Source organism: Callospermophilus lateralis, chromosome 9 (assembly GCF_048772815.1).
Source record: "Callospermophilus lateralis isolate mCalLat2 chromosome 9, mCalLat2.hap1, whole genome shotgun sequence".
Classification (NCBI taxonomy): Eukaryota; Metazoa; Chordata; class Mammalia; order Rodentia; family Sciuridae; genus Callospermophilus; species Callospermophilus lateralis.
In genome coordinates this window covers 57711549-57733674 of record NC_135313.1, presented here as the reverse complement: position 1 = coordinate 57733674, position 22126 = coordinate 57711549, and the positions used below count along the sequence as shown (strand labels likewise).

The 22126-nt window shown below is 38.9% G+C and overlaps 1 protein-coding gene across 2 annotated transcripts; it reads left to right on the top strand.

The window, feature by feature from the left end:
* The first annotated feature begins 211 nt into the window (after window positions 1–211).
* On the top strand, window positions 212–11315 carry Cdca7 (cell division cycle associated 7). Of its 2 annotated transcripts, XM_076866126.2 has the most exons (10): window positions 212–286; window positions 3321–3443; window positions 3860–4096; window positions 5951–6205; window positions 6665–6748; window positions 7472–7675; window positions 8042–8179; window positions 8798–8947; window positions 9373–9509; window positions 10038–11315. In XM_076866126.2, the coding sequence occupies exons 1-10, from the start codon at window positions 266–268 to the stop codon at window positions 10066–10068; spliced, it is 1380 nt and encodes a 459-aa protein (XP_076722241.2). In that variant the 5' UTR covers window positions 212–265; the 3' UTR covers window positions 10069–11315. The 2 variants fall into 2 exon arrangements, with proteins under 2 accessions (XP_076722241.2, XP_076722242.2); XM_076866127.2 differs by lacking the exon at window positions 3860–4096.
* The last annotated feature ends 10811 nt before the right edge of the window (window positions 11316–22126 follow it).

Sequence of the window (22126 nt, the reverse complement as noted above, 5' to 3'; positions counted from 1 at the left end):
TATCCTTTGAGCTCAGAATATGTGGAGGGCCAAGCTTTTTTATCTGGGCTTGAGTAGATCTCGCGCCCGGTCGGGTTGTTAGTTAACCTTGCAGGACCTGCACCACAACGCGGGAAAGCCGGCCCGAGCCCCGCCCCTCCGAGCCCAGGTTGGAGCGCCCCTCCTGCCAGCAGCTCGGCTCCCTCTGCAGCTCCTCTGTAGGACCGCGGCGCGTGGCTGCTCGGCTCACCCGGCTCGGAGCACAGCCTGGGTGCCTGCCGCCAGCATGAAGGGTCGCCGCGTGCTGGTGAGGGCTGGGCGGGCGAACCTGAGGGGCGGGTGCGATGGGGGCTGGACGCTAGCGGGCTGGAGGCTACACCCCCCGAGTGCGCCGCGGAGTGTGCTTTTCAACTGGTGGTCGCCCTGGGCGTCGTCCTTTTGGGCAGGTCTTGGGTTTTTGTGCCGCTGGGGGAATTTAGGGCCAGTGGCAAACCCGCCGGCATGCGCACCGGCGTGCGGATGGTTGCGGAGAAGAGAGCTGTTTGTGGGATGGTTGGCCACGCTGGGGAGCCTCGGCACGTGTGCCCGAGATGCACGTGCGCCTGCCAGAGGACGGGGACTGGCCAGACTCGGGGCACACGCGCGGCACCCGCCAGCCCAGCTCTCTCCTGTATGCAGCTCTTGGGCCAGTGGGTGGCCGTGGGATGCGCATCCTCGGTGGCTGCTTCTAACTGCTGAGCGTCTTGCAAACGCATCTTTTTAGAAGTTGGGTTGTATACGGGAGAAGTTTTGTTTTGTTTGTCCCCCAGGTAGTGGTTAATTGCAGTTTAAGGGCTGGATAATCCAAACCATTTGCGACCATTTACTCATTCCTCACTTTCTTCTCTCACCTCCCAACCGCAATTCGCAGTAGCGAGTTGCACTCAATGGAACGTTACTGTTTGCTCTAACGGAAGCCAGAATGTAGGCCTGCCCAGGAAGCGGAGAGTAGAGTGGGGGTTGGGTGGAAAGGAAGAGAATGACTGCTTAAAATAAATAGCAGGGGTTAAGGACCCACTTGGGGGAGGCCGGGGTGGGTGGGAGGGGGCGTGGTTTCAGCCTGGCGGTAGGCCGGGTGGCACTGGGCTCGGGCTTCCAGAATGAAGAAAGCCACGTGTTGGCTGAGCTTTGAATCTGATTTAACTGGGTTGGTTGTTTGGGGCACCCTGTGATTTGAGTAATAGACCCTCTGAGTTTTAGTTTCCTCATTTGTTTAGTGAAAGTAATCATAGCACCTTTGTTGCAAAGACTTAGAGCGGACTTAGTGCCTGGTATGAAATACAAAACCCAGTATAAATGGTATTAGTTGTTCTGCTTGCCAGAAAAGTTCATGTCTGTCATGACCATTTGCTCTGACTCTGTCTTTTCCTCCAAAAGTACATTTGCCAGGTAAATAACTCTTGGCACGCGCTGACTTGTTAAATCTTCGCTTGTCTTTCCCTGACAGCTCCAGTAAAATGCCTCCCTTGAGGCTGCCTTGGGCCTCTCATGGCTTGCAGGTAGATTGGGGAGAATCTCTGAAGTAATGCATAGAGCACTGCTGTTTTAAGAGATTGCAGACTTGAGTTTTTCCAGCCCTGTGATCTTGGGCAGTCTTTTCCACCTTCCTGGGGCCATGAATTGCTTCCGCTGAAAATTGGGGGAGGGGTTTTTGAGATACCTTTCCGCTCCTAACATGAATTGTATACATTTACATGTAACCTTTTATATTTTGTAGCTCTGCCTGTTACCATGTTTTCCTACCTAGCATGCTAAAAGGTCAAAAGACAGAAACTTCCTAAGAGGATTGAATGGCATTCTCTTAGGGGCATAGGGAAATTACTATGGAAATTCTTGCCAGAAATTTGCAAGAGACTGAAATGTGGAATGTGGAGTGAAGGTGATCAAGAATGTTCTTTACATGACTGGGGCTATGGCTCAGTGGTGGAGCACTTGCCTAGCATGTGTGAGGTCCTGGGTTCGATTCTCAGCACTGCATATAAAAATTTTTTTTTAAAAAAAAGAATGTTCTTTTGATTCACCTGACACCTCACCTCTTAGCATTGTTTTGTGAGACAGCAAAGTTGACTTTCAAAGATTTGGGTGTAAGGACTCAACTGTTATTCCATGGTCTTAACGGAAAGAAAATAGAAGCATAGAAACTAAAGCAATGCTTAAGTCTCGATAAAGACTAAGAAATGGTAGAAACTACTACTCTTTTTACAAAAGATAGATCCCAGTTGTGTTTTCTCATGAACACTGCAAGACTGTTCATTGAATGAATGAAGTGTTTTCATATTTACCAATAATTTGCATGTTATCAAAGGACTTTAAAAAACAAAAACAAAAAAAACTCTCAAGTCCCCTGCCCTCCCAGACTATCTAACTCAGGGCCTCCTGTTCGCCAGGCAAGTGCTCTACCACTGTGCTATACCCCCAGCCCTTGAGTCTTTTGTGTGTGTGTGTGTGTGGTGCTGGGGATTGAACCCATGGTCTTGTGCTTGTGAGATGAGCATTCTACCACCTGACAATCTATGGTAATAGAGTGCTAAAATAGAATCAGGTACTCCGCCTAGGTTTGGAGTGCCAGTTGAACTATAACTTGATTTTTTAAAAAAATGTATTTATTGAGTTGTAGATGAACACACAGTATCTTTATTTATTTTGTATGTGGTCATGAGGATCAAACCTAGTGCCTCACACATGTGAGGCAAGCACTTTACCGCTGAGCTATAGCCCCAGCCCTTAAGACTTGATTTCTTATACCATTTGATTTGTAAGGACTTGTGCTGAAATCATACTTCTCCTGATGGGAATGCGGCCTGTTGGGAAGCCTGCCATCTTGAAGTAGAGGTCCTGACCGATTTTCATAGTTTGGAAAATTAGCATCACAGTACAGAGCCTAAAGCTTACATCAAAAAAGACCTCATTAGCTTGATTTTGGCTGAGGGAGAAAAATTGCTCAGGCATTTTGTACTTTTGAAATTTTCTTTTAGTAGTGCTATTTAAAAGTTTAGCATTAAGCTCCTGTGGGGCTCATTATAATGCTAAGAACTTGGGCATTTAAGGTTGGGAAGAGGTAACTCAGTAGATGTTTGAATAAATTGATAAATATCACTAAAATTGTCTCCAAAGGGAAAACGTAGAATTTGACCTGGTTTTGAAGATATTTATAGCAATTGCAAATCTTCCTTTTTCTCTGTATAGTATGAGAAATGGACATACCTACTTTGCTGTTTAAACCTACTAAACTCTAAAGTGATGTCTTTAGTTGGATACTACAGTAAACATCCACTTAATAGTATTGCCATTTCCATTTGCAGCAAAAGGATCTCAGAGTAAAGAACTTAAAGAAATTCAGATATATGAAGTTGATTTCCATGGAAACCTCGTCATCCTCTGATGACAGTTGTGACAGCTTTGCTTCTGATAATTTTGCAAACACGGTAAGTGCTGCCTGAGAATAAACAGAATTGAGTCTGCAGTGCTCAAAATGCCCCAAATGCTTTGTGCGTGATTAAAACTGCTTGCTTTTTGCCTACATTTCTATACAGCCGTTATGAAAATACAGTATGCACTGTAATTTCATTTCACTTTTTGCTGTGGTTCTAGGTAGTAATTGTTGGAGATAGATTAGCTACTTATTCTATCCTTTTGAAATGTCGCCTAACCTAACATGCCTGATGATTTGCCATAACAACTTAGAAATCATTTGTAAACCTCAGAACCATTTTTCTTTGTAACAAAAGCTATTCTCTTGTAGTGCACTTGTAAATGTGATTTGCTCTCTGCACGGTTTATGGAAAATTGGTTCTTGAAAAAGAAAAAAATGTACAACCACATTTATTTATTTATTTTACAGAAACCTAAATTCAGGTCAGATATCAGTGAAGAACTGGCAAATGTTTTTTATGAGGACTCTGATAATGAATCTTTCTGCGGCTTTTCAGAAAGTGAGGTGCAAGATGTGTTAGACCATTGTGGATTTTTACAGAAACCAAGGCCAGATGTCACTAACAAACTGGCCAGTATTTTTCATGCCGACTCTGATGATGAATCATTTTGCGGTTTCTCAGAGAGTGAGATACAAGATGGAATGGTGAGTTTGAGAGTTTCACCAATATCAAGAAGTAAGATTTTAGAGGCATGACAGACACACTTGCTTTTTTGAAAATTTTTTTTTCTTATGATTTTTCCCTTTAGTCATGCCAGAAGATTTTGTTGACCTTTTTAAAATTTTGAGTATTTTCTTTATGTCTTAAAGCAGTTTTTCTAATGTAGTCCTACTTTGAAGTCTAAAAACATTTTGTAGGGCCTGACAATCTTGGAAACTTGTAAACTAAAGTTGGCCAACCTCCCAATTCTCATTGTCACAGAGATCCAACCTAGTCAGAGGAAATACACACATCCTAAAGATCAGCTACATTGACATTTACATGCAGGTGCCCAGCCCTGTACCTGGCAGAGACCAGGCCTTTGATAATAGCTAGTTTCCAGAGTTAGATTATTACCTGAATCCCGAGAATGTGTGAGGACTCCTATACAAGAGCTCAAGTGCATACAAGGGCAAGTAGAATCCTTTCTGCTTCTGAATTTGCAACTGGATAGTCTTTTCCTGTGCTTGTTCTGTCCTCTTTAAGCTCTGTCACCTTGCTCAGACTGATGCTGCTGCTTCTCTACTTGACCCCATACCCTGAGCACACCATGTAATTCTGCAAACATTTTCTTGTCCCAGAGACTTTTTCCAAAGGAAGGTGTGTTATTAGAATCAGGTGCGTGCTCTTCAGCTCACTGTAGTCTGAGATGGGTCCACTGCCTGTGGGTCACCACTTGAGTAGCACTGAGTGACAGCGCTTGCCCCATGACTGTTTTATCACTGTCTATTCATCCTAGTATGTGTTTGCTCTAATAAGTGATGTTGAGCTACCTTGGCACTTAGGAACATTTTATCACAGGGACCATTCTGTAAATCTGGATGTGACCTGTTGTCAATGCCCTGAATAATTTCTGCTCAGTGTTTCAGTTTTTTATAGACACTACCTCTTGTGATTAATATAATGTCTATTGATTAAAAGTGCTAAGGATTCATGAAAGATTTTTGTTTAGTGTTCCATCTATCCATGAACAGTACTAAGAACTGTTTGTTGGGATTTGAGAAACATTTATTTGTTGGTGCTGGGGTTTGAACACAAAGCGTCATGCATGCTGAGTGTGCACTCTACCACTGAGCCACACCCCTAGCTCATTAAATGTTTGAGCCAGGTGAGGTGATGTAAGACCCTGTTTCAATTAAATAAAAGAAGAAGCTGCATGCCTATAATCTCAGTGATTTGGGAGGCTGAGAAAGGAGGATGGCAAGTTCGAATCCAGCCTTAGCAGCTTATCAGGTCTGTCTTAAAAACTAAATAAGAACAACGAAAAGCTGGGATGTAGCTCAGTGGTAAAGTGTCCCTGGGTTCAAGCTCTAATAACAAACAAATAAAAAAGGGCTGAGAATGTATCTTAGTGATAGAGCACACCCGTGTTCCATTCCTATCACCCTCCCCCCCAAAAAAAGTGGACAGAGAATTGAGACATCTTAATATAGTTTAATGTATTGCCATAAGGATTGAAACCACATTTATGAGAGAATACAGTTGTTCCTCCAAGAATTCTTTTTAAATGCAGAAAGAATTTTTTTTTTTTTTAAGAAATGAAAAAGAGCAGGAGTTTTCACATTTTAAAAACTGATTCTGAACCATCCAGGAGCCTATAAAGCATAGATTCAGAACAGTGTGTCCCAGATAAGCTTATAGTAGTCAAACTATAATCAGATTGTTCCATTTACTTGAGCAATTCTTGATTTTGTTACCCAGCGCTGTCAGTCTTTTGTTCAGAAGTGATTTTATACTCACGCTGATGCAACTTGTCTGCCCATCAAGTGATTAATGACTCAATTGCTCTCATTAACTAGAGATCGCAGGCAAACCGGGAAGGCTGTAAGACCCGCAGCCAGTATAGGACCCGCAGCCAGTACAAACTTTCTGGACCTCTCAGGGTGGCGATGAAGTTTCCAGCACGAAACACCAGGAGTGCAGCCAACAAAAAAGTGGCACCCCCCAAGCCCTCAGAGAATTTCACTATTGATTCCAATTCTGACTCAGAAGATGAAAGTGGCATGAACTTTCTTGAGAAAAGGGCTTTAAATATAAAGCAGAACAAAGCAATGGTATGTAATAATTTTGAACATGTCAGAACTAACTTTCCAACTTTTCTCTAAGCATTTTGTTACTTAGACTCGTTTCTTTATTTTCTGTGTAGCTGTGAAGTCTTCATGATGAGGGATATAGCCCAGTGATAGAGTAGTCTTGCATCTCATGTACTCCCTTCCCTCACAATTTTTTTCCCCTCAAACTGCTTCTTTTAAAATCTGTTAAGCACAGAGGTGACATCAGAAACTCTTTTTGAATTTGTTGACTTAAAGCTGCTAGTGTAGTTTTCACAAATAAGTTGCTCATTTTCAGGGTTTTTTTTTTTTTTTTGTGTGTGTGTGTGTGTGTGTGTGTTGCTGGGGATTGAACCCAGGGCCTTATGCATGCAAAACAAGCACTCTCCCAACTGAGCTATCCCCAGCCCCTTCAGCACTTATTTTAACCAAGAATTTCTATTTAATTTCTTCCCTTTTTAGCTTGCAAAACTCATGTCAGAATTAGAAAGCTTCCCTGGTTCCTTCCCTGGAAGACGTTCCCTCCCAGGCCCAAGATCAGTAAATGTAAGTCCTTATTTGTATAGTATTGTTTTGGGCAAGCCTAGGACAGATTTGTGTGAGATTTTAAAACGCAGTTTCCTTCTAGATGGTCAAAGGGTAACTAGAAGACTCTTTTTGGTAGCTCTGGATTACAGCTCCTACTGCCTGTGGAGCTCATACCCCTTTAGAGTGGCTATTTCCCTCCTTCCCAGTTAGGCAAAGCCCTTCAGCATGGTGAGGATTAAAGGCTTGTTTCAGCTTTAGCACATTTCTCCTTCATGGTAGATGGGTGTTTGATGTATTTAAAATCCAAGAGTGAGGGAAAAAAAGGAAAAAGTTTATCAGCTCATGGCCCAATATCATGTATGATGGTTTCCTGAAAATGAAGCTCAGACAACTGTGATAACAAAAGAAAAGTCTGCTTTATACTGACTCCCATGAGGAGGAGGAATGGCAGCCAACAAGGAAGGGGAGAAGGAAACCAAACACTACGCAATGTAGAGTGTGGGTTCAGAGCTCAGGCGGAATCAGAGAGAAATTTTTGTTGGAACAGGAGGTAAGATTTTTTTTTTTTTTTTTTCATTCAGTAGAGTAATACATAGACTGATTTGAGAGAAAATGGGCTTAAAATTCCAAAGACCATAATATGGATTTGGGGGCTCATTCTCTGTGTAATGTGACATTTTTCCAAAGGGTTGCCTCTTTTTGTTATGGAATGAATGGGTGCCTCCTGCATGTATTTTTCAGCAGCCAAAGACACCCCGAAGGCGTACATTCCCAGGTGTGGCTTCCAGGAGGAACCCTGACCGGAGAGCTCGTCCTCTGACTAGGTCAAGATCCCGGATCCTGGGGTCCCTTAGTGCTCTTCCCACAGAAGAGGAGGAGGAAGAAGAGGAAGATGATAAGTTTATGCTGGTGAGAAAGAGGAAGACTGTGGACGGATACATGAACGTGAGTTCTCCACATTGGTATTCACTCTTCGGTTTTTCATCTTCTGTCAGCCCTGTTTCGTGAACACACACAGCCTTAACACCAATTATGATACAATTTAAATGTTTTTCATGAGCCATCCATAATTGTTAATGTCACATGAACTTACTTGAGATGAGAGGTAGTTCTGCTTTTCTAATTGTAGGAATCATTTCCATAATGTTGTCCAGTTATCCTTACACTAAACTTACAACTTGCCCGCTCTCCATGAGCAAGAGGCATTTTCCAGGTTGAATTTTCTGTACAGAAATTGCAAATCAAGTATCTGAAGATTCAAAACTGGAGAGAGCCAGTAAGGAACTCTGTTTCATGCTTCTTATTTCTCAGGATGATGATACGCCCAGAAGTCGGCGCCCAGGATCCATGACCCTTCCGCATATAATTCGCCCAGTGGAAGAAATCACAGAGGATGAGTTGGAGAACATCTGCAGCAACTCTCGAGAGAAGATATATAACCGTTCACTGGTGAGAGCCTCTAAATTATGTTTGGAAATGTAAATATCCATGAGAGGAGGGACAGCTTCTGTCCCTAGAGTGGTGCTCATGTTCTAAAGATCTGGGCATGAGGGATGCCCTCTGTCACTTGAATTATCTTCCTGATAAATATGAAGTAGTGGCAAATCTTTTAATTTAGAAATTTATTTGACACATTTATTGTGTATCTATTGTGTACATGGATACATATACATGTGGGTGATACAGTGGTGGGTATGTTAAAGATAAAAATATATTGGAGCTGGATTTTTTTTTTTAACTATGTTAAGGATTGAACCCAGGGCCAAGTGCATATTAATAATAGGCAAGTGTTCAAATGCTATGTCTCTAGCTCAAAAAAAAAAAAAAAAAAGACGTTTTAATTATAAGAACTATTGCACCTGCCAATCATCCTGCTTGAGATACTTTTTGTGCCCTGGCATATACCTACGTATAGAGATATGAAATAAGATTCAAAGACAAAATGTGAGGATCGAATCCAGTGCCTCACTCATGCTAGGCAAGCACTGAGCCACAACCCTAGCCCCAAGGATGTTTCTCTACATAAAACTGTGTTTTCATGTCTTCTTATTTACTCTTTATTGGTAGGGGTCTACTTGTCATCAGTGCCGACAGAAAACCATTGATACCAAAACAAACTGCAGAAACCCAGACTGCTGGGGCATTCGAGGCCAGTTCTGTGGTCCCTGCCTTCGAAACCGTTATGGTGAAGAGGTCAAGGATGCTTTGCTAAATCCAGTAGGTGCCTTGGAGAAAGGGGTTTGTCATGGGGGCCACAAGGTCAGCCACAAGCTGATAAAGCCAGAAGAAGGGTAGTAGGAAGGGACTGAGGCCCTAGAGTTTTGAGATGCTCTTTTGGAGGAGTCAGATTAATTCAGTGTTAGTGCTGCACAGGTACGAGCCCCATCCAGAGTGCTCAGACCCAGCTATTCAGAGAAAGGTGACCCTGTTTATTCCTGGAAGTTGTGTAACTGTCTTTCCTGAATTTTTTTAGGGAAACAATGGGCATGACTCATGCATATTGGCTATTTTATGACTTCTTTTAATCTAAAAAATGGATTGATGATACCCACATTAAATAAAAAGATGAAATAAAATGGAGTAGATAAGTATGGGGAAACTAAGGCTTAATTTCATGGTGTTTTTACACAATGCTCTTTCAGAACTGGCATTGCCCACCTTGTCGAGGAATCTGCAACTGCAGCTTCTGCCGCCAACGAGATGGACGGTGTGCAACTGGGGTCCTTGTGTATTTAGCCAAGTATCATGGCTTTGGGAATGTTCATGATTACTTGAAAAGGTAATGGCAGTTATTTGTCTTTCTTCCACACTTGAATCTTGGATTCCTTTATGGATCTTATTACAAAGATCCATAATACAAAAAAGATCTTAATACAAAAAGAAAATATGAACCAAGGAGGGTCGGGGAATATAGCTCAGGGATAGAAATGGTTACCTCATGTGCAAGACCCTGGGTTTGATCCCCAGCAGCACCAAAACCAAAGACTATAATGGGTGTATAGGTAGTGTTAGAAAAGGTATATTGTTTTTTTCCCAGGGGATGATACTGGGGATTGAACCCTGTGCATTCGAGGCAAGCACTCTACCAACTGAGCTATATCCCTAGCCTGGAAACGGTATATCTTAATCTGGGTTGTAGTGACTGGGTGGCCGGTATGTAAAGTTCAGGTTGAACACTTGATGTATGTACTTGACCATATATGTGTTATATAACTCAAAACATGTTTTAACAGTTGAATTTGGCTTTCAAAAGAGAATTCTTAGGTCACGGACTATATCCTAATATGTCCCCCTTTCTCTTTCACAGCCTGAAACAGGAATTTGAAATGCAAGCGTAATACCCACCAGATGCTGGCCTTCTGCTTCTCACACTGCCCTTAAAGTTCTCGGTTTTGTCATTGATTAAGAGTCTTGACGATCAGTCTGCCTTATGGAAAACTCAAGTCAAGTTCATCTCATTAGACTGGCACATATTTCTGGAACATCACGGGAGACATGTGGCTGGTTACACTTCACCCTCCTGTAGTTTCTCTTCTGCTTCCCCTGGACCCCATCACATAGCCCCTCTCTCTTTTTCCAGGAGTCCTCTCTAGTCACTTAGTTTCAGAATTCTTTTTAAATCAGAGTTTTAACAGCATATTTGATTTAATTGGTGTTGAAATAGCCCTGAAATCTACCCATAAACCCTGAGCACTTAAAAACACGGTATAAAAATACTAACTGTTCTGTCGAGTTCCAAAGAGCAGCCCTCTGACTTGTTTATACAAAAACAATGGTTATGACTTTAATGTTCACACTAATTGACATTTTTAACAGAATCAAGGCATGGAAATCTTAGAACAATGTGGAAAAACTAGTAATTGTTGGGAAATGAAGTATATTACTGTGAATGCCTCTCATGAGAATACCAGCATGTATTGTGGTTACTATATAACTTGTCACAGTTGAGACTTTGTTGCCTCTGATTTCTTCCACCCTAAAGTGAAGTGGTGCATCCTGTTTACAATCTTCCAAAGGTCTGTGGGCAATATGACACTGCACTACTTAAAACAATTGTCTTAAGAGAAATTCTGGGAATTTAGGATGGGGAAACCTCAGAGTAGTCTGATATAAATTCTTGCTGTAAAAGTTTTTAGAAACTTTATAATAACTAGACTATTGTTCTTTGCAGTTTCTTATATTATCCCTGGGTGTTGCTGTGTACAGGGATTTTTTTCAGGTTTTAAGCATTTTTTTATAACAATGAGAAGTGCCTTTTCAGAGATGAATAACTTTCAATGGTTTTTTAACTTGGTATCTCTGCCATTGTAGTTTCTGGGCAGATTTCTTGGAATCTTAAATTGTAATTCAGCCTTATTAGATATGTAATTGGGAAGCTTTAAATGTTTAGAGGTTATTCAAATTGGTACTTACTTGGAGTCTGTCTGTGTGGTGCTGGGGATTAGAACCCAGAACCTTGTTCCTGGCCATGCCCATATGCCACTGAACTTCATCCCCAGCCTGTTGTTTGGAAAATTTGGGTTGTTAAAAAAGATTTTGTCTTTTTCTTTCCTTTCATATAAATCATTATATGGTAGAAAAGGAATTTTAAGTGTTTGTATGTCCAGTGTATTGCATGTATAGCCTGTTGCTTTCAGAGTTTGATGCTTAATTGGACTTTGAATCAATAAGTGTAAATATAGCTTTTGATCTGTAATACTTTTATACAAAAGTTTTTATTTTAATAGTAAAACATTTTGTCATAAAATGTCTTTTTTTTTTTTTTTTTTTAATGTCTTCCTCATATTTACACAAATGTCATTTAAACTTTACTTTAGAAGTTTCCCTCTTGGCTTGTTTCTGAAGGTTAAGGGCCACCCTCTCTTGAGCAGTGTCTTTCTTGGTGATGTGACTAGTACCTGTGATCAGAAAGTGGACTAAGGCAACCATGTCACCTGATTGAACACAATATGCTCTCAGGAAATTACACAGTATTATTTTCATCCTTTATTATATACTGCCCCAGGAACTAATGGTGATTTTGCAATACTTGGCTGCTTTTATCAATCATTTGACTATTAAATGCTTGCTGTTCCCTGAGGCCTCTTCCAGGACTTGAATACCAGAAGACACAAAAGTACTGATCTAAAAGCTTGAATAGCCCAGTTCTTTAAATCAGGCATTGGCAAACCACAACCTGAGTCAGATCTTGATATAGCCTAGCTTCTAATGGTGCATATGTAATTTTTTCCCCCCACATTTTTAAAGGGTTGCTGTCTTTTTTTTTTTTTTTAATTTAACTTTCTTTACAAAATTTTATTTTTTAATTTGTTTTAAATAGTTACACATGACAGTACAATGATCTTGACATACATTTGAATCAAATGGGGTACAATTTCTCATTCTGAGTGAGATCACATTGGTCATGCAGTCACATATATACATACAGCAATACTAGTGTCTATTTTATTCTGTTGTCCTTCCCCTCCCATCACTTCTCTCTACCCAATCTAATGTGACACACGTATTTTTTTTTTCCTTTTCCCTCACATCATCATACATGTAATCTGTATAATGATGAGGGTCTCCTTCCGTGCAATGCCCCCTTTCCCCCCCACATTTTTAAAGGTTTGCTGTCTTTAAAAAAAAAAGGTGGGGGGACAGGCATTGTTCTCAAAACCTAAAATATTTAGCCTGGAGCTTTACATAAAAAGCTGACCATGTCCTACACACACTGTGTGAGAACCTATATTTGTTTATACACACCTGGAGAGAAGACCAAGCCAAAAGAAGTTGTAAAACTAAATTGATATTTCTTCATAAATTCTTGGAATCTTAAATTGTAATTCAACCGTGTTGGAGATGTAATTGGGAAGTTTTAAATTTTAAAGGCCTGGTCTCTTGCTCAGGTTGACCTTGAAATCCTGGGCTCAAGTGATTCTGCCTCAGCTTTGAGTACATGGGACTGGCTCAGCCATGGGCTTTGTGGTAACTTAACTTAACAATAAGGATACCTCAGGTCAATTGCTTGGTCTTGGCCTTGACTGTCTGGAACCTACAGGTCCCATTGCAGAGCTCCACACCATCAGATTTGTGAAAATAGAGTTTGAACAGTGGATGTGAAAGGAGACAACGTGACAGCTGGGCTCCACGAGCTCTTCATGGAGGTAGAGGTGGTGGCTACCGTTTCGTCACTGCTTACTCTGAAGAGAATAAGAAAACTTTCATGGTGCTTTTTGCTTTTAGAAGAAAGGGAGCTACTCCCTGTAGGAAGGTAGGAAATTTGGTCTTTTACAAACTGAGAGGATGAAATTAGAGTTCAGTGCTTTTGGGGGAAAAATATTAGGTACTGAAAAGAACAAGTTCTCAAAAAAAAAAAAAAAAAAATGAGCACAGGTTATTTTATGTCAATGTTAACCAAACATTTATCAGGTATCTGCAGGATGAGGAAGTAAATATAGAAAAGTTGAGAAAAATGCCCAACATTATACAACTGAAGTGGCAGAGCTGACTGAACTTGTTATCAGGGAGAGGACTTTATCTTTTATTTAAGCAAATGGAGCTTGCCTTAGCAGGAGTAGAAAATGCAGAGGAGAGTGTTGATCCTGTTGTGTAGGAGAGCAAGGTCCTTTGTGTGCTAGGTCAAGCCTGGCTGAGAAACCCCACTGCAAAGGGTCTAGGTAGCCAGAGGGCTCATGAGGACTAAGGGCTTGTGCTGGAGGTAAAGGTGGATGGAGAGCAGCCTCAGGAGTGAGGGAGTGGGATGGACAGAAACGAGGCTATAGGATCATCCAGCATAGATGCTAGAAACCCCTGAAGTTTTTAAACTACAGGCATGAACATCCAGGAAAGGGCTCTTTAGAGACCTACAAGATTGGAGAAGAAGGAAAGCAGAGGGCAGAAATGACTAGGAGCTGTTGGCTATGAGACAAAGCAAGATGGCACCAGCTTGGAGAGGCAGTAGGGAGTTAGGAATTTGTAGAGAAATGGATTTGTTCCAAGGAGAGGCCTTTATTTAGTAAGATGTCCAGCTGATGAAAGACTTGGAGAGAAAGAGTGAGGTAAAAGGGGGATGACAAAGTAAAAATCCACTAATACTAGCACTAGTTTTTTGGTTTTTTTTTTTTTTTTTTTAATTATTTTGCAGTTTTGGGGATTGAACTCAGAGCCTCACACATGCTAGGCAAACGCTCTATCACTGAATAACATTTACAGCCCTCCTTGCATTTTTTTGTATATGGTGGCATTTATACTATGGTATAGACTTCTTCAGCACTAAGATTTGGCAAATGCCGCCCCCCCTTTTTTTTTTAAGAGAGAATCTTTTTTGTAGATGGACACAACACAATGCCTTTATTTTATTTTTTTTTTAATGTGGTGCTGAGAATCGAACCCAGGTCACGCTGAGCCACAATTCCAGCCCCCAAAGCCCTTTGTTTTTAAAACCTATTCCTCGATGGGTGCAGTGACAGTGATCTCAGGTAGTTGGGAGGATGAGGCAGGAGGATTCCAAGCTGGAAGCCAGCTTCAGCAATTCAGCAAGAACTGTCTCAATATTTAAAAAAAATTTTTAAAGGGCTGTGGATATAACTCAGTGGTAGAGTGCTTCTGGGTTCAATCAAATGTTTTGTAAAACAAAACAATTCAATAATCCATTATTTATCTGTACACTCATGTGCATCTAGTTATATATTAGTATGTTTACATAAATATATTAATAATAATATTGCTATATATACATATATAATTTCTGAATTGTAATACCATTGTTATTCCTAAAAAGATTAATATTTTTACTTAAAACAGTTTTTTTTTTTTTTTTTGGTCCTTAGTGTAAATTCTAGATACAGTCAACTTAACTGTATGTTAAAATCATTTAAATAGTCCCTCTTTATGTAGTTAAGCCAACTTGATACATGTTTAGATTAAATTGTTGGCTTTTTTTTAATAGCTTTTTTTATTTTTATGTGGTGCTGAGGATCGAACCCTGCACCTCTCACATGCCAGGCAAATGCTCTACTGCTGAGCCACAACCCCAGCCCCTAATTTGTTGGGTTTTGATTTTAAAGATTCAATTTTCGGGGGCTGGGGATTTGGCTCAAGCGGTAACGCGCTCACCTGGCATGCATGCGGCCCAGGTTCGATCCTCAGCACCACATATAAACAAAGATGTTGTGTCTGCCAAGAACTAAAAAATAAATATTAAAAAATTCTCTCTCTTTAAAAAGAATAATAAGTTATAACACATGATGTGTTTATATTTCCAGTATCTATTAAAAAAAAGATTTAATTTTTTAAATGTTAGGATTTTGTTTTGTCTTATAAAGTAATGCATCTTAAACAGATACACATTTCTGAAGTCTATAAAATAAGTTGGTATTTAATTTTTGTTTTTGTGGTACTGGGAATTGAACCCAAGGGCGCTCTACCACTGAGCTACATCCCCAGCTCTCTTTATTTTTTATCTAGTGACAGGGTCTTACTTCATCGCCCAGGCTAGCCTAGAATTTGTGTTCCTCCTGCCTCAGCCTCTGAAAAATCTGGGATTCCTGATATGTGGCATTGTGCCTGACCCCCAAATAAGGTGTTTTTAGAGGAGTCAATCATATCCCTGGCCCAAACCCTGAGCATTCTCTCATTCTATAGGTAATCACTTTAAAAGTCATTTTTATGATTTGTATTTTGATTTTGTAAAATCTAAGCAAAAACACATGTATTATTGTATCCTCCTCTTGCTTTTCAAATGCATGGTGGCATAGCACTCACTGTATTCTTTTACTTAATATGTATAGGAGAGATAAGCATAATAAAGGTTATTATACAAAGAATATTGCAGAAAGAATTCTGAATACACTTCCTTATATGAACATGGAATTTAGCTTCAGAGTTGCAAAGGAAATACCCTTGAAGACTGCTTTTCTCTCTTCCCTGGCCACTCAAAAGACAGTCAGCTTTGTGAGCTTCTAGTTAAGTTCATGCTTCGTGGGCAAGCCATAGCAACAGGAATCCATATTTTGGTTATCTCTTATTTTTATTTGGTTACTTTAATAGACTGATCCTCGAGTTTGTCTTTTAAATTGAATAGCTGTAAATGTTTTTCACTTCTTAATGACCATTGCATATTAGCAAAGTAATAATCACCACTGGAGCTTGCTCGAGTTTCCAAGACATGGCCATTTTGAGCATCCTAGTGCTCAAGGAGGAAAAATATGTAAATAAAATTCCTTTATGCAAATGCATTCTGCAACTCTCATTGCCAGCCAAATTCTTATAAATCATGATAAACAGATGCTACTGAACTAAATGACTAAGTAAAATTATGGAGATAGATTCTATTTATCTTATTTTTCAATGTTGGGGAGGGAGAAAAGGATATTAACTAAATTTTATCTGCGTGATGATTAGGACAGACATGAAGAACTCTATTAATGATTTTTAGCAGGCGAGATGTGGGACTCTTAGGAAATGGAGAGCTTAGGAAATGGTAAGGCAGAGGTTCTGTTGCAACCTAGTTTGTTTCATCAGACAACTGGGCTTTGGAAACAGTATCAGGCTTGCTAGGTCTCTGCCTATTGTTTCTCATTTGTTATTTTATTATTTTTCCTTAACTTTTTAAAAAACTAAAGCAAAGGGCTGGGGTTGTAGCTCAGTGGGAGATCGCTTGCCTACCATCTGTGAATTACTGGATTTGATTCTTGGTATCACATGTAAATAAATAAAATAAAGGTCCATTGACAATTAAAAAAAATATATGTATATAAAGTAAATCTGCATAACAAAGTTTACCATCTTAATCATTTTAAAATGTACAAAATTGTGATTTTTTTTACAAGTAATTGAGAGATTCAGGAATATCATTTCCTCATTTTTTCCATATTTTTATTGATATAATTATACACAATAATGGAATTTGTTTTATATATCCAGACATGCGAAAAATGATGTAATTTGGTCAATATTGTTCCCTAGAAATTTGTCTTTTCCTTCTCTCTTCCCTCCCCGTGGTCCCTTTCCTGTATTCTACTTGTCTCTCTCTCATTTTCAAGAGATCTCCTGGCAAATTGTTTTTCCTTTTTTCCTCTCTAGCATCCACATATGAAAGAAAACATACAACCTTTGACTTTCTGAGTTTGGCTTATTTGGCTTAACATAATACTCTCAAGATCCATCCATTTTCCTGAAAATGACATAATTTCATTCTTTCTTATGACTGAATAAAACTCCATTCTGTATATATACCACATTTCCGTTAGCCATTTGTCTATCAGTGGGCACCTAGGCTGATACCATCATTTGGCTATTGTAAATTGTGTTGCTATATATCATTATATTATGATGACTTTAATTCTTTCGGAAAAATATCAAGGAGTGATATAGTTGGGTCATATGGTGCTTCTATTCCTACTCTTTTGAAGAAACTTCATACTTATTTCTATAGCAGTTGTACAAATTTACAGTTTCACCAACAGTGTTTAGAAGTGTTCCTTTCCCCCCATATCTTCTCCAGAATTTATTAATGTTTGTATTCTTGGTGGCTGCCATACTAACTGGATGGAGATGAAATCTTGGTATAGTTATTATTATTATTATTTGGTACTGGTGTTGAACTCAGGGGAACTCAACCACTGAGCCACATCCCCAGCCCTATTTTGTGTTTTTCATTTAGAGACAGGGTCTCACTGAGTTGCTTAGGACCTCACCATTGCTGAGGCTGGCTTTGAATTCACGATCCTCCTGTCTCAGCCTCCTGAGCTGCTGGGATTACAGGCTTGAACTACCTATCGTGCCCAGCTCGGTATAGTTTTGATTTGCATTTCCCTGATTGCTAAAAATGTCAAAGATGTTTTCATATATTTGTTGACCATTTGTATTTCTTCTTTGAGTAAGTGTATGTTTAGTTGCTTTGCCCATTTACTGACTGGACTACTTGTTTTTTGGGTGGTAAGTTTTTTTAGTTTTTTATATATTGTGGATATTAGTCCTCTGTCAGAAGAGTAGCTAGCAAAGATCTTCTTGCATTCTGTAAGTTTTCTTCACATTCTTAATTGTTTTCTTTTTTTTTTTTTTAGAATTTTAATATTTATTTTTTTTTTTTTTAGTTATCGGCGGACACAACATCTTTGTTTGTATGTGGTGCTGAGAATCGAACCCGGGCCGCACGCATGCCAGGCAAGCGCGCTACCGCCTGAGCCACATCCCCAGCCCTGTTTTCTTTTTTTGTACAGAAGCTTTTTAAATTGATATCACCTCATTATTAATTCTTGGTACTATTTCCTAAATTTTAAGGATCCCATTGAGGAAATTTTTGCCTGTACCTATATGTTGGAGAATTGGTCCTACATTTTCTTTTAACGGTTACAAAATTTCTGCTCTAAATCCTAGGTCTTTGATCCATTTAGAATTGACTTTGGGGCAGAGTGAGAGATAAGGATGTAGTCTAATTCTTCTACATAGGGATTGCCAGTTGTTCCAGCACCATTTGTTTAAAAGGCTCTTTTCTCCAATGTATGTTTTAGTCAGCTTTTTCGGTGCTGTGACGAAAAAATCTGACCAGAACAATTTTAAAGGAGGAAAAGTTTATTTGGGAGCTATAGTTTCAGAGGTCTTAGTCCATAGAAGGCCAGCTCTATTCCTCTGGGCTCCATGTGAAGCAGAACATCATGGTGGAAGAGTGTGGCAGAGGGAAGCAGTTCACATCATGATGGACTCCACTAGCCATATACAAATACATACCCCCACACCATGCCCCAATTTCCACCTCCTCCAGCCACACCCTACCACTTCAGTTACCACTCATTATCCCTCTCAGAGAGTTAATTCATTGGTTGGATTAAGACTCTTACAACCCAATCATTTCTCCTCTGAACCTTCTTGTATTGCATAAACTTTTGAGGGACACCACATCTAAACCATAACGTATGTTTTTGGCTCCTTTGTCAGGGATCAGATGACTGCATTTGTGTGGATTTGTCTCCGTGTCTCCTATTCTGTACCATTGATCTATATTTCTGTTTTTATGCCAGTACCAAGTTTTGTTACTATAGTTGTGGAGTATAATTTGAAGTTGGTATTGTGACGCCTACAGCATTGCTTTGTTTGTTTAGAATTGCTCTGGCTATATGGGGTCTTTTATTCTTCCAAATAAATTTTAGGACTATCTTTTCTAGTTCTGTGAAGAATATCATTGGTATTTTGACGAGGGTTTCATTGAATCTGTAGGTGGCCTTTTTTTTCTCTCTCTCTTTTTTTTTTTTAATTGTAGACAGACACAATAACTTTATTTCATTTATTTTTATGTGATGCTGAGGCTCGAACCCAGTGATTCACATGCTAGGCAGGTGTTCTACTACTGAGCTAAAAATCCCAGCCCATGTGAATGGCCCCCCCTTTTTTAAAATTTTTTTTAAGTTGTTGATAGATGTTTATTTCATTTATTTATATGTGGTGCTGAGGCTTGAACCCAGTACCTCACACATGCCAGGCAAGAGCGTTACCGCTGAGCCCCAGCCCCTGGATGGCCCTTTTAACGATATTCATTCTGATTATGCATGAACATGGAGAAATCTTTTTATCTTCTATTGTCTCCTTTAGTTTCTTTATTTAGTGTTATATCATTTTCATTGTAGAGGTCTTTCACCTCCTTGGTTGGATTTATTCCTAGGTTTTTGTTTTGTTTTGTTTGAGGCTAATGTAAATGGGATTGTTTTCCTGATTTCTTTTTCAACATATTCATTATTGATGTATAGGAAAGCTATTGATTTTTGTATGTTGATTTTGGATCCTGTTTTTAGTTAACTTTTGTATATTGTGTGGACAAGGGATTGAACTTGATTTTTGTGTGTATGGATAGCCAATTGTCCCAGCACCATTTGTTTAAAAGTCTATTCTTTCTCCCATTGAATGATCTTGGCACTCTTGTTGAAAATTAATTGAACATTGCTGTAAGAATTTATTACTGGGTTCCCAATTCTTTTTTTTAAAAATTTTTTAGTTTTTTTAGGTTGACACAATATATTTATTTTATATGTATGTGGTGTTGAGGATGGAACCCAGTGCCTCATGCATGCTAAGTGAGCACTCTACCACTGAGCCACAACCCCAACCCCTTGGGTTCCCAATTCTATTCCATTAGTTTTATTTCTGTCGTTATGCCAATATCAGTACTTTTTTAGTTTATTATAGATATACATGAAGGTAAAATTCACTATGGTTTATTCATATATGTACATAGGATAGTTTGGTCTATAGTTTTGAAGTAAGTTGTAAAACTGGAAAGGACGATCCACCCAGTTTTCTTCTTTTCAAGATTGTTTCGGCTATTTGGGGTCCTTTGCAATACCTTATAAATTTTAAGATCAATTTGTTCTTTTCTACAAAAAATGGAAATTGGAGTTTTGATAGAGACTGCACTGAATCTGTAGTTTCATAGAGGGAATATTGCCTTCTTAACAACATTAAATTTTCCAGTCCATGAACACAGATGTCTTTCCATTTATTTAGGTGTTCTTTAATTTCTTTCAACAATGCTTTATAGTTTCCACTATGCATGTCTTGAATGTCTTTGGTTAAATTTATTCCTAAAGATTTTATTCTTTTTGATGCTGGAATTGTTTTCCTAATTTCACTTTCAGATTGTTCATTGCTTATTTCTAGACATACAGCTCATTTTGCATATTGATGTTACTATTATTTTTGAGGGACTGTTTTCCCACCAGTGCATTCCTGAGGACTTTTGCTAATTCTTTGGGTTTTTCAGTCACTCAGTGACCCTCTGTCTTTGTAAATGCTGAAGATTATTACTGCCCTACTTAGTCTTACCCACAGTGATGCAGGCACTGCAACACTGACAAGAAACTAACCACAGAAAAAATTCCATTTGACCATGCTGACTGAAATGTTGAGGAAGAGGAAAAAGAGCAACATGGGAAATAAGCCTATTTTCATTATGTTTTTAAATTTATCATTATTTTATTTTTGTTCAGTATAAAGTTTGTAAAACATCTTTTAGTTACTTCTTATAGAAAATTGGAATTTAATAATTAAAATCATCCATAATCCTGCTACTCACAAATCAACACAGTTAAGATTTTGGTTACTCGTGGGTATTAAACATAAGTATTGTTATTATTTTTAAGATTATATTCAGTATAATTTTATCATCCCTCCCATTTTTTTATATTTAAGTTATGTAATAATGACTCACTATTAGGAAAATCAATTTAAATACACTATAAAATAAGAAGCAATAGTAATTTATTTAAATTTCTTTGAACAGCCACTTTGGGCATGTCTTTTTCATGGATCCTTTTTCTTTTCTTTCTTTCTTTCTTTCTTTTTTTTTTTTTTTTTTTTTTTTTGGTAGTACTGGGGATTGAACCCAGGGCCTTGTGCATACAAGGCAAGCTGTCTACCAACTGAGCTATATCCCCAGCCCCTCATGGATCATTTTTAAAGTTTTCTTTTTAATTAAAGAAGTGCACATATTTGGTTAAAACAATCAAATAGTGTGCATGTATGAATAGTAACAGGAAATCCCATCATTTTGTAAAACTATAATGCACTGGGTCTGGGTTTGTGGCTCAGCAGTAGAGCGATTGCCTTGCATGTGTGGGACGTGGGTTCTATCCTCAGCACCACATAAAAATAAATAAGTGAAATAAAGGTATTTTGTCCAACTATAACTAAAAAAATTTAAAAAAACTATAATGTACCAATTTTTAAAAATGTGGAAAAAAAAAAGAAAAAAAAATCAAATGGTTCTGAAGGATTTATCATGAAAAGAATCTACTACTTCACTTGTTTCTCTAGAACCCCAATCCTACTATCCTGAGGGAGAGCATTTTTTATTTATTTAATTTGTAGTGTGGGGGATCCAACCCAGAACCTCAGGCATACCAGACAAGTGCTCTATCCCTGGGCTACATCTCCAGCCCCTGGCAACCACTTTTAACGTCGGTTTTTATCTTTCAGGGAGTAATCTCGATATCTTAAATAATATTTCTTTCCAATATTTCTTGATTTCTCAACTTGAAAAACTATTCACTGATCTCCTGACCTCTCTTCTCCACTTCTGCAACTACCTCTGGCACCTCTTTATTTTTCTGTGATTAAGGGTGATAATATTTATATTTTATCCTATCAATATAGTCTTTGGAGCCCTATCTCTAAGATGGTTCTAAAGAACAAGAGGAAGTAAATAGCATTTACATTAATAAAAACAATGTAGGTCCCTTCTGAGTGATGTTCATAATTACATCCTTCCCTTCCTGATCACAGCCTTTGGTCTCTCAAATGAAAATGTTTCCAGTGTCACCATCAATGGGATTCTCTATTATAATCTTAAAATAATACTGCTTTTTTGTTTTTGGTACCAGGGGACTGAACTCAGTGTCTTACACATGCCAGGTAAGTGCTCTA

What these genes read in the sequence shown, in the direction of transcription:
- Cdca7 (XM_076866126.2), top strand. Translation starts at nt 266, where the DNA reads ATGAAGGGTCGCCGCGTGCTG. An exon ending in TGAAGGGTCGCCGCGTGCTG is followed by an intron (nt 287 to 3,320) that starts GTGAGGGCTGGG and finishes TTCCATTTGCAG; the next exon opens with CAAAAGGATCTCAGAGTAAA. An exon ending in CTGTGGACGGATACATGAAC is followed by an intron (nt 7,676 to 8,041) that starts GTGAGTTCTCCA and finishes CTTATTTCTCAG; the next exon opens with GATGATGATACGCCCAGAAG.